Raw genomic sequence first — 12,638 nt, forward strand, 5'->3', positions numbered from 1 at the left:
TGCAGAGATCCACAGCTCAGGTTGGAGAATCTGTCCACAGGACAACTATTAGTCGCCCACTTCACAAATCTAACCTTTATGGAAGAGTGGCAGGAAGAAATCCATTGTTGAAAGAAAGCCATAAGAAGTTTGCAGTTTGCTAGAAGCCATGTGGGGGACACAGCAAACATATGGAAGAAGGTGCTGTGGTCAGATGAGACCAAAATGAACTTTTTGGCCTAAAAGCAAAATGCTGTGTGTGGCAGGAAACTAACACTGCACATCACCCTGAACACACCATCTCCACCATGAAACATGGTGCTCGCAGCATCATGTTGTGGGGATACTTTTCTTCAGCATGGACAGGGAAGCTGGTCAGAGTTGATGGGAGGATGAATGGAGCCGAATACAGGGCAATCATAGAAGAAAACCTGTTAGGGTCTGCAAAAGACTCTTCAAGGTTCAATTTTCAGCAGGACAACGGCCCTAAACATACAGCCAGCACTACAATGGAATGGTTTACATCAAAGCATATTCATGTGTTACAATGGCCCAGTTAAAGTCAAGACCTAAACCGAATTGAGAATCTGTGGCAAGACTTGAATTGCTGTTCACAGATGCTCTTCATCCAATCTGACAGTAAGAGACACAGTGAGGAGGGGAAACTGTAATGGCGAGGAGGGGGCACGGTGAGGAGGAGGCATAGTGAGCAGGGGACACAGTGATGCGGATACAGTGATGGGGAGAGCCCAGGATGGGTACACAGTGACGGGGAGCACACTTAAGGGGAACAGTGGTGGGAACATAGTGACAGGGGGCACAGTGATGGGGGGGAGGCGCAGTGAAAGGGTTAGCACAATGATGGGGCATAGTGACAGGGGAAACAGTGATGGGGAGCAAAGTGACACTGCTTTATCACAGTGACCGTGACGCTTGAATGATTGTACTAAGGTTTATACAGTATGTGTCTAAAGCCTTGTACACACGGTCAGAGAATCCATCGGAATGTGTCCTATCGGACCGCGTCGTTGGACAATCCGACTGTGTGTGGTATGCATCGTACTGATTCTGTCCGAATCTCCGACGGACCCAATTTTCCAACATGTTGGAAATATTTCCCGACCAACTGGGCCGGTTGGACCTAATCCGATCATGTGTAGAGCATTTTGATCGGACCAAGTGCCACGCATGCTCAGATCAAATTCCTACATCAAAGCTATTGGCTACTAGCCTGAATGTAGTCCCATCGTAACAAAATTACGTCATCACGTTCTGAAAGATCAGATTTTTCACCAACTTTGTCCGACCGTGTGTATGCAACAGTTTCGGACAAGATCCGACGGACAAAATCCGACGGGCAGAATCCGACGGATTTGGTTGTGGAAATCTCAAACCGTGTGTACAGGGGCTATGAGACTCTTGCTTGTGACACAGCAAACAAAGCATATTTTATAGGTACAAGGAAGCCCAGGTTTTGTTTGACCATGTCCCTTTAGCCCCTCCCACTGTTTGGCCACACACGTTTTTTGCAGTCACATGCTACAAATGCCACAAGTCACTGTCTCCTTGAGGTGTCCTTCATTCTCAAGTTTTAAAGTTGGGAGGTATGTTAAAAGACACCAGTAATAATATGAAAACAAGGATTGCCACATGTATTTTTCTCTAGGCCTTAAAACTTAATTCTGAGGTCAGAAGATACCTAAGCTTGTTGAAATGTAGTCTAACCTATAGAAAATGCATTTCTAACTGATTACTTTTGGAACTTGTATTTTTTTAATTGGCTGCACATTTCCATCCTGTCTTTGAATGTCTTTATTAAATGTGATATAGATGTGATATAGGTGTGATATTTTGCATTCCAACATTTATCAAACTGTTGTGGATATTCTGGTAAAAAAGAATGACTGCATAACTGAAAATAAGATATTCTTTTCACAAGGTAAATAAACGAAAGTCTGTCTATGAAAAGAAGAAAAGAACAACTTGGGAGTGCACACATTACTTAGTGCCACCAAAAAGGGGATTTATTTGCTCCCTGCTGCCTCTGATCCTGTACTATCTGAGTTCTAGCACAGTGTTAAGGTAGTCATGGCATGACCAACAAAAACATCCCTAGTTTAGCATTCATTGGCACACTCTATAGGACTACCTGTAGATGTCTTCACGTTGCTATTGCACCTGTAAATTTACTCATAATAATAGAATAAACCACATTGTTGGGAATTACTTATCCGACTAAATTTAAATTAAACTGTGATATAAAACACTCACCTTCCCACTAATCTCAGTGGACGAGGCCCATAACGATCCATCAGTATACCCAAGGGTAGAGTAGTTGCACTTAGTAAAAAGGAACCAATTGTAAAGCCTAAATTGAGTATCTCCTCCTGTGCTTTGCATGTTGGCCATGGCTGTGGTAATTCCTTGCCATCCCCTGCTGTATTATTGGATGTTGAATTATCTGTGGTGGAGTTTGATTCTGGAAGCAGAAGGATTTCCTGTTAATTGTGGGATTTTAACATTGCATTCTTGCATTGCATAGATTGCAATGATGCAGATACAGTAAATACATTTGGATAGTCAATATAGAAATAACAGTACATTTACATATCAATGTATACTTTATCATCAAGCCATCCTTTTCTCCTTCCCAAGCAGCACATATTCTCATTTCTTTACTCTCCCACTTCTCCCTTTAACATCTGGGAGTAACAAAGTACCCAATACTTCTGGTTATGGAGGGGCATGTGACTATTATGTGAGGAGTTAATGGCACAGGGTGCCTCTCCTATTCACAGTAGCAAAACGGTAGCAAAACGGGGCAGCAGGGGACAGAAAGAAATGTAAGTAATACTGCAAAGAAAAGAAAAGGGGGATTAAAATTAACGTGGGCAAAGCACAGATTTTCCTTAAATACCTACAGTGAAGTATAAAAAAAAACAGTCCCATAATCTGTGAATCTGGCCCTACCCTGATAGTAATGAACAATGAATAAGTATCGGTCTGCACTTTTCTTCATTATGAGAGCCAGGGCCGGACTGGCCTACCGGGATACCGGGAGATATTTGCCGGTAGGCCGCCTGCCCTGGGGCCGCTTTGCGGCTGCACTGCTCCTCTCTCCTTCGTATCACAGCGCTGGCTGACTGAGTCTTGTCTTCAGCGGCCGCTCTGTAACATGGTCCCGCCCCCCCTAGACCTGCTTGTGTGATAGGCGGAATATTGATTCTATCTACTATCACACAAGCACGTCTAGGGGGGACACGGCCGCCGAACACAAGACTCAGCCAGCGCTATGATACACAGTAAGAGAAGCAGCCATGTGTGCCTGGATAGGAGGAGAAGCAGGACATAAAGAGGAGATGAGCTCTCTATATTCCTCCATGCAGCCACTGCTTCTTCTCCTATCCAATCCAACTTCTTTTACTGCCCGCCCAGTTCTCCTAGTGCTCCCTGCCCCCCCCGTGCTCTCCTCCTTATATCAGTAACCCACCCCCCCTTACCTTAGTGTATTCTTTCTGCGGAAGGTGCCCCCCCCCCCCGTTCTGAGTTCCTGGGGTCCCCCTTGATGATTGACCACTTTTAACTGGAATTTGCTTTTATATATATATATATATATATATGTGTGTGTATGTAATGTGTGTGTGTGTGTGTGTGTGTGTGTATATATATATATATTATCCCTATGTGATTTCATATCTATATATAATACACTCTTCAAATGTGCTTTAAAATGTGTGGTTTTACCTTTTATGAACAAAAAAATAATGATGTTATGCTGTTGCACTGGTATAATAATGCTGTGGGACTGGTATGACATTTTTTCCAGGGCTGGATTTTATTACCAGTCCGGTCCTGATGAGAGCCATGAGTTTGATCAAATCTATTTTATTTGCTGAAGTGTAGACTCAAACCTGCAAGGAGCTTCAATAGAGCATCATTCCCCAGCCCTTGGCTGAGCAAACTGCTTTCTATTAGAAATGCTTGTCCATTTTTATCAGCTGTCACTTTTCCGCTCCATAATCGTTTTGTTTCATTTTGTACCGTGGATGAAAGGTATTTTGTCTGCAACTCTCTGATAAAGACTTCTTCTGTTAACACTTGTAAAATTTAATGGGTGTCCGATTCCACCTACACTTCGTCATTTGTATAACTGGAAAATGATCTAATACAACAGTATGTTAGTTTTTTTCTTTATTGCTCAACTTCGGAATGGTTTCCGTTTTACAGCACTTGTAAACATTTTCAAACATGACAGTCACTTGATTCAATGCTACTTATATCTAAGACCTAAGGCCTCATTCACACAGGCATACTTATTTGTATACCTGTGCAAAAGCCATATTTTATTGCACAGGATGCACAAGTTTTCCATGCATCTGCCTGCGCGCAGTCCAATTCATGCCTTTAGGGACCCAGTGGCTGCACGGACAGAGTCACTGACCAGTTTGACAGCCATGTAGGATCCTAATTTGACAGCCATGCATGTACGTGAAGGCACACATGGATATTCACCTGAAGAGGTGTCAAATTGGGACCAGCCACTGTGTCTTTCCAGCCACTGTGTCTTTGCAGCCACTGCATCCCAATAGACAGGAATGGAACTGCCTGGATACAGATGCATGGAACACCTGTGCATCCTGTGTGGGCAACATCGAATGCCTGTACAGATAGATATGCCTGTGTGAATGAGGCCTAATAAATTGGCAAAGGGTAGAGGAATCGCTTTGCTGAGGGGAGATTTTCGCTTGGGGGTGTGCTTAAAGGAGTTGTAAATCCTCAGTTTTCACCTTAATGCAGTCTATGCATCAGTGCAGGCTTATCTGCATCCATCTGTGCAACCTCATCACCACCACCGTGTCTAAAAAAAACTATTTTCAACTGAGGAGGCATACCAAATTCTAAGTGCGGCCGACAAGAGCAACAGGGAGCTCTCGTGTTGGATTCTGCTTCGGATTCAGATTATGATTATAAGCCAGTGCTAAGCAGTGGCACACTGACAATGTCAGAGGAGGAGGATAGTGTGCCCACCAAACAAAGGCGTCCTGGTGAGGAGACAGTGGCATCTACCAGCAGCGCAGTGCCGTCCACTAGTAGTGCAGTACCTCTGCAAGAAAGGCAAAGTACTAGTGGGGTGTCACCTCAGCGCCAAAGGGTTAGGACCCATGCCAGCCTTCCCTATGACCTTCAGAACCCTCTATGGCTTTCTCCTAACTCAGGAGAAGCTAACACCCCCCCCCCCCCCCCTTCATTGTTCAGCCATGAGTCCAGGTGAACACAGAGAATTTTGCCCCAATAGATTTCTTTCATTTCATTTTTACAGAGGACCTATTATCAATTGCCGCCCAGTGCAGCCTGTATGCGCAACAATTTATATCAAGTAACCCAACGTCCTATTATTGCCATCCCAATGAATGGAGAGACCTAACAGTGGAGGAGTTCAAGATTTGTTTGGGCCTTACATTCAATAAGGGAATCATACTGGTCCACCCACCCCATTCACCACATCCCTATCTACTCACCAGTGATGTCCAGAACCAGATATTTTCATGATAATGATGTTCCTCCATTATAATGACAATACCCGGTGCCCTCCCTGAAACGACCCAGCATATGACAAGTTATATCAATCGTTCTGCTTCTCCCTCTACTCAGAAAGAGGGGGAGAGCTTTTGTCCAGGTGGGGGTATGTTTTTTTGAAAAAAATCCCCCCCCCCCAATCTTACCATGGTCCTGTGACTGCTAGCTGGAGAGAGATCTGTCAGCATCTGCTGACACAGCATGTGAGAAAACATGACAAGGTACGTGCTCTATACAGTGGTGACCTTTAGGTATGACAACATTTGCTTTTTAAAGGAGACAATTCACAAGAAACTTTAAAATTCTTTAGATGTCTCCATTTCCTTTACCAACGCAGGGTTTTCTGTGGTAAAACCAACAGACCCAATCACCTTCACCTCTCACAATGGGCTCTGTTTAAAAACCTTCAGGAACCGGGGCCCCCTTTTTTAATGGGGGATCCGCACTCCTGGACCCGTAAAACACTCCGCCAGAAAAAAAATGTAAGGCTGAAAAAAACAAAATCACTGGATCCTGGGGTCTAGCTCTCTAGAAAGAAAAGCGTTACAGGCTAAACCTCGTTTCTTCTGGCACAAGGCCTGGGTACCATTTCAATTTGGCCTAAAAAGACACTTTGAAAGGATCCGGCTGAATAGTTAGCTCCAGCAAGGATGACACCAGTGCAGCTCAGCACAGCACATCTTTACTCGTGACTAGGGATGAGCCGAACACCCCCCGGTTCGGTTCTCACCAGAACTTTCGAACGGACTGAAAATGTTAAACAGGGGATGAAAAATTGGCCTTAGGCACTGGTGCTGGTGCCACGACACTGCAACCTCTCCCATATACTCTAGTTGTGGTGCAGGAATGAGCCCTGCTGCAAAGCATTGCATCAAAAATTGTAATTAAATGCCCCTGTTAAACAGTGGCTTAAAAATTGGGTGGCATCACTCAGAACCAAAAATGTTCTTCCAACATATCAGTGGAGGAGGAAGAGGATGGACAATCAACATAATAGGACAGTCACTCAGCATAGGCAGTCTTGAAGGGATGTGATATTTCAAAAAAAAATATTCGTTTACATCAGCTTCAGGTGCTTGGTAGCTGTGGGTGATCCAAGACTGATTCATCTTTATGAAGGTCAGTCGATCAACTGAGTCGGTGGACAGGCGCACCCTGTGATCGGTAAAAAAGCCACCAGAAGTGCCAGCCTCCACCTCCATGCAGACACAATCATCCTCCTCCTTGTCCTCTTCCTGTGTGATGGGAGGGACAGCAGGAACACTGTCTGGATAAAGGGGGCCTTGAGAGGTAAGGAAGTCCTCCTCTTCCTGCCTCTGTTCTGCCTCAAGTGCCCTGTCCATTATTCCACGCAGCGCATGCTCCAACAGGTGGACAAGAGGTACAGTGTCACTGATGCATGCACGGTCACTGCTCACCATCCTTGTGGCCTCCTCAAACGGTGACAGGACAGTGCATGCATCCCTGATCATGCCCCACTGGCATGGTGAGAAAAAACCGAGCTCCCCTGACCCTGTCCTGGTGCCATAGTCGCACAGGTACTCATTGATGGCCCTCTGCTGCATGTGCAGCCACTGCAGCATGGCCAACGTTGAGTTCCACCTGGTGGGCATGTCACATATAAGGCAGTTCTTGGGCAGGTTCAACTCCTTTTGGAGCTCAGCCAGCCGAGCACAGGCATTAAATGATCGGCAGAAAGGCACACAGACTTTCCTGACCTGCTTCAGGACATCCTGTAAGCCCGGGTACCTGCCCAAAAACCGCTGCACCACCAGGTTAAGGACATGAGCCACACAGGGCACATGGGTCAGTTGTCCCTGTCGGAGGGCGGAGAGGAGGTTGGTGCCATTGTCGCAAACCACCAATCCTGGCTTAATCTTGCGTGGCGTCAACCTCCTCTCGGCCTGCCCCTGCAGAGCTGACAAAATATCTGCCCTAGTGTGGCTCCTGTCCCCCAAACAAACCAGCGCAAGCACGGGATGGCATCGTTTTGCCTGCGTACCCCCTTGAATGCCTACGGAGCACCGCTGGTTCTGAGGACAGAGCACTGGAAGAGGCCATGGAGGAAGAAGAGGAGGAGGGGGTGGAGGAGAGAGGTGTGTCACAACCAGTAGTAGCATTTAGGAGGCGTGGTGGCAGAACAACCTCCAACACTACTGCACCTTGTCCTGCATCCTTCCCAGCAGCCAGAAGAGTGACCCAATGGGCCGTGAAAGACAGGTAACGTCCCTGTCCATGCCTGCTGGACCATGAGTCAGCGGTAATATGCACCTTACCGCTGACCGCCCTGTCCAGCGAGGCAAGGACATTGCCTTCCACATGCCGGTAGAGAGCCGGAATCGCCTTCTGTGAGAAAAAGTGGCGTTTGGGGACCTGCCACTGAGGAACCGGAAGGGGGCCGAGTCTACCAACTGAAAAGGCAGCAGTTGAAGTGCAATTTAGCTAAGCTAGCATTCAACCGCTGGGCATGTGGATGGCTGGGAGTGAACTTCTTTCGACGGTCCAGCAGCTGGGGCAGGGAAATTTGCCTGCTATAATCGGACGTGGGTGTACTGCTAGCAGAGTGCCTGCAAGCACTTGGCTGTGACACACCTAATTCTACACCTTCATTCCTCACAGAGCAGGTTTTAGAGAGGACTGAAGGTCTAGTGGGGTTGGAGATCCCAGCTGATGAGGAGCAAGGAGAGGTCCGCTTTGTTCTTTGGTGCGGGTCTTTGAGCTACGCTTGCCAACGAGCTGCATGGCAGGTCAACATATGTCTGGTCAAGCATGTGGTGCCCAAGCGGCTGATGTTTTGGCCACGCGAGATACGCTTGAGACATGTGTTGCAAATAGCAGCAGTGCGATCTGATGCACTCGTCTCAAAAAAGGCCCACACCAAAGAACTTTTAAGCCCCGTACACACGAGCGGACTTTTCAACATCCAAAGTCCGACGGACTGATTCCGTCAGACTATTCGATCGTGTGTGGGTTGCAACGGACTTTTGACTCGCCAAAGTCCGAAGGACTTTACAATATGGAACATGCTTCAAATTTTTCCGAAGGAACTCCGCCGGACCGGGTCCCTTCGAAAAATTCGCTCGTGTGTATGCTATTCCGACGGACTAAAACCGACGCTAGGGCAGCTATTGGCTACTGGCTATGGACTTCCTTATTCGAATCCAGTCGTACGTCATCACGTTCGAATCCGACGGAGTTTAGTGTGATTGTGTGTGGCCAAGTCCGCTCAGCCAAAAAGTCCGTCAGAACTCCGTCGGAACTCCGGCAGAACTCTGACGGAACTCCTTCGGAAGTCTGTCGGACATAAGTCCTCTCGTGTGTACGGGGCTTTAGAATAACGGGCAGAGGCAGCGCCCTGCACAGGCGGAGCTCTGCGGTGCAATTCAGTTGGTGTGCTGCCCCTAAGCTGGCCCCCGGAGGGCATCCTGCCTCGTTTGGACATGTGCCTCCTCCTCCTCCTCCTCTCTCCTACCATGCACCCACATGGAGTCAGTGCCCTCATCATCCCCTCCCTCTTCATCGCTGGAGCAAACCTGGCAGTATGCTGCAACTTGTGGAACATGACTGCCAGATTGTTGTCCTCCTTGAGCATCCCCTCTCTCTGCGCTAACGTTACTGCCTTCCTCTAGCTGAGTATCATAATCAGAGGCTACAAAACACTGGGCATCCTCATGGAGCATGTACCCAACACTGTAAGAGTTCAGGGGACTCCTAAGGAGGACGTGGTGGGTCTAGGGAAGGAGTCACTGATGATGACATTGAGACGAGGGAAGACGATGCGTTGGCAGCTGCTTTGCTAATACCCCTGGGCCTGGGTGAGAGAGGATGAGGAGGATGAAGAAGGCTTGGTCATCCACTCTACCAAGTCTTCGGCATGATGCGGCTCAACACATCCAGCTGCAGAAAATAAGGACAAGCGAGTCCCATGGCCACGTGCTGATGATGACGATGCACTGCGTCCACGACCAGCACTGTTGTCTCTAGACACAGAGCCTGCTTGCCCCCTTTTATCGGCTCGTGTCTGTCTGCCTCTCCTTGTTGGCCTTCCAGACATGGTAATGGCCTGAAGGGAGATGGGAAAACCAGCAATTGGGTAGTGTATATTGTGCTGGAGGCACACAACACCCACTAACTCCTGCAGATGCCTTTATTACAGAACAGGAATTAAAGGGTAGATACCGGTGTGTGCTGTGCTGGAGGCACACAACACCAACTAACTGCTGCAGATGGCTCAATTAGAGAAGAGCTATATAGGTGGATATAATGGTGTATACTGCGGTCAGGGCACGCAGACAACACCCACAATCTCCTACAGCTGACTGAAAGCTCTATTACAGAATAGCAACATAGCTAGCTATATAGGTGGATATAATGGTGTATACTGCGGTCAGGGCACGCAGACAACACCCACAATCTCCTACAACTGACTGAAAGCTCTATTACAGAACAGCAATATAGCTAGCTATATAGGTGGATATAATGGTGTATACTGCGGTCAGGGCACGCAGACAACACCCACAATCTCCTACAACTAACTGAAAGCTCTATTACAGAAGAGCAATATAGCTAGCTATATAGGTGGATATACTGGTGTATACTGCGGTCAGGGCACGCAGACAACACCCACAAACTCCTGCAGATTGCTAAAAGCTCAATTACAGAAGAACAAGAACGCTAAATCGGCCGATAACGAACAGTGTATACTGTGTTGAAGGTACACAAAGAACACCCACTAACTCCTACAGACGCCAACACACTACACATGGCCGCCGCGCTGGCGGCCTTATATAGTGTGGGGCGTGTACTACACAGCCTGAGCTATGATTGGCCACAGGCATCCTGCCTGTGACCAATCATGGCTCTCCTCGCTGCCATCGCTGTGATTGGCCAAGCATGCGGGGTCACAGTGCATACTTGGCCAATCATGATCCAGCAATGCACTGCGATGGCGCAGTGCATTGTGGGCCGTGAGCACCACAGGAATTTGGCGCGAATGGCCCATAACGTTCGGTATTCGCCGAATGTGCGAACAGCCGATGTTCGAGACGAACGTACGTTCGACTCGAACATCAAGCTCATCCCTACTCGTGACCAACACCTTAGACAATGGCGAAAAAACTGAGGTACTCCCAGTAGTGGGAGGGGTTATATAGGGAGTGGACTTCCTGTCTTAAGGTTTGCCAATGTCCATCACCTGAAGGTGGCCTATAAGCCACATAGTAACTTCTATGGCTCCCATGATGTATGATTAAGAAATTTGGGCACTTCTAAATAATTTTTCTGAAAAATTCACCCAGTTATTTACCCTGGACCATAATATCTGCATGGATGAGTCGCTTGTCCACTTTACCGTCAGGCTGGGCTTCAAGCTATTTATCCTCAGCAAAAGGGCCCTACATGGAGTAAAACTTTAAATTATGCAACGAGGCAGAGGGTACACCTATGCTTTCCAGGTGTACAAAGCGAGAAAGTAATTTAGAACCTCATATTCCCACTCCTGGAAAAGGGTTATCACCCGTATGTGGATAACTTCTACACCAGTTTGCTCCTTTTCCACAACCTTTGCCGGAGGAAGACTCCCGCATATGGCACCATGAGAGCGAACAGGAAGGGCTGCCCTCAACGGCTCGCTAATATGAAACTAAGAGGGGACACAGCAAGTTTGCGGAACAAGGAAATTCTGGCTGTGAAGCAGGGGGCAAAAGAGAGATCTACATGCTGTCTTCAATCCACAATAATACCTGCGTGGAAATCCCCAGAAGTAATTTCCCTAGCCAAAAACAAACACGTGTCCACGATTATAATTTGTTCATGGGGGTAGTAGACTTAAATGATAAAATGATCCAACCCTACCTTGCCACAAGAAGAACCCACCATTGGTATAAAAAAAGTCTCAATTTATCTTTTTAATTTTGCCATATACAATACTGCAATATACCGCATATCCACCGAGACACCCGTACCCTTCCTTGGCTATCAGGAGGAAATCACCTCTGCCCTTATATACCCAAACAGCCCACAAGAAAACATTGATCAGATGTGATAAGCAGACTCCATGAACGCCACTTTCCCAAGAAAATTCCTCCCAGAGAAACAGGCCAAAGACGTAAAAAAAAATGTAAGGTGGGCTCAGAGGAGGAGTTTGAAGAGACACTTTTTATTATTGTCCCCAGTGTCCCTCCCAATTGGGCCTCTGCTGCATAGGTGACTGTTTCTGCCTTTACCATTCTTCTCTGCATTATTTGTGAATAGGGATGAGCCAAAAACTCCCCCGGTTCGGTTCGCACCAGAACTTTCGAACAGACCGAAAATTCATACAAACTTTAGAACCCATTAAAGTCTATGGGACTCGAACGTTCAAAATCAAAAGTGCTAATTTTAATGGCTAATATGCAAGATATTGTCCTAAAAAGGGTTTGGGGACCGGCTCCTGCCCCAGGGGACATGGATCAATGCCAAACATTTTTTTAAAAACTAAAGTTTTTTCGGGAGCACTGATTTTAGTGATGATTAAAGTGAAAAAAAGTGAAATATTCCTTTAAATATCATGCCTGGGGGGTGTCTATAGTATGCCTGTGAAGTGCCACGTGTTTCCCGTGTTTAGAACAGTCCCTGCACAAAATGCCTTTTAACAGAAAAAAAGTCATTTAAAACTGCTTGCAGTATTAATGTCATGTCTGGCCAGCAATACGGATGAAAATCATTGAAAAATGGCATGGGTAGCCCCCCCCGTCCCATATCCAAATTAAAAAAAGTAAAGGCGTGGGGTCCCCAGGCCCTATATACTGAGAACAGCAGTATACAGGCAGTGCAAACAAGACAGGGACTGTGTAGGTTTGTTGTGTTAAGTAGAATCTGTTTGTAATTTTGAACTGGTACATTTTTAAAGTGTAACTCCAGTCAAAAAATCTATTTTTAAGCTTTTTGGAAAACATAGGGAAGGTTATCACCCTTGTTTTTTAATCTCCCTTCCTGTTGTCTCCTTCTGTTTGCAAGTAGGAGACGTTTGTAAGTTGGATGTTTGAAAGTAGGGGCCTGCCTTATATGCTCTGCAGAAATGTGGGCCTAAGGTGTTGGTGTTG

At 46.7% G+C, this 12,638-nt stretch overlaps 1 protein-coding gene across 7 annotated transcripts in view; it reads right to left on the reverse strand.

The window, feature by feature from the left end:
- SLC43A1 (solute carrier family 43 member 1) overlaps window positions 1–12,638 on the reverse strand; it is a 740,549-nt gene that overhangs the window by 609,572 nt on the left and 118,339 nt on the right. For all 7 annotated transcript variants that reach the window (XM_077493198.1, XM_077493195.1, XM_077493197.1 and 4 more), the window contains exon 3: window positions 2,251–2,458. In XM_077493198.1, coding sequence (XP_077349324.1) covers window positions 2,251–2,458 — 208 coding nt within the window. The remainder of the gene's footprint in view (window positions 1–2,250; window positions 2,459–12,638) is intronic.

The sequence above is a fragment of the Lithobates pipiens genome, unplaced genomic scaffold (assembly GCF_037356315.1).
Source record: "Lithobates pipiens isolate NorthernLeopardFrog02 unplaced genomic scaffold, aLitPip1_a1.2 Scaffold_19, whole genome shotgun sequence".
In the NCBI taxonomy this organism is placed as follows: domain Eukaryota; kingdom Metazoa; phylum Chordata; class Amphibia; order Anura; family Ranidae; genus Lithobates; species Lithobates pipiens.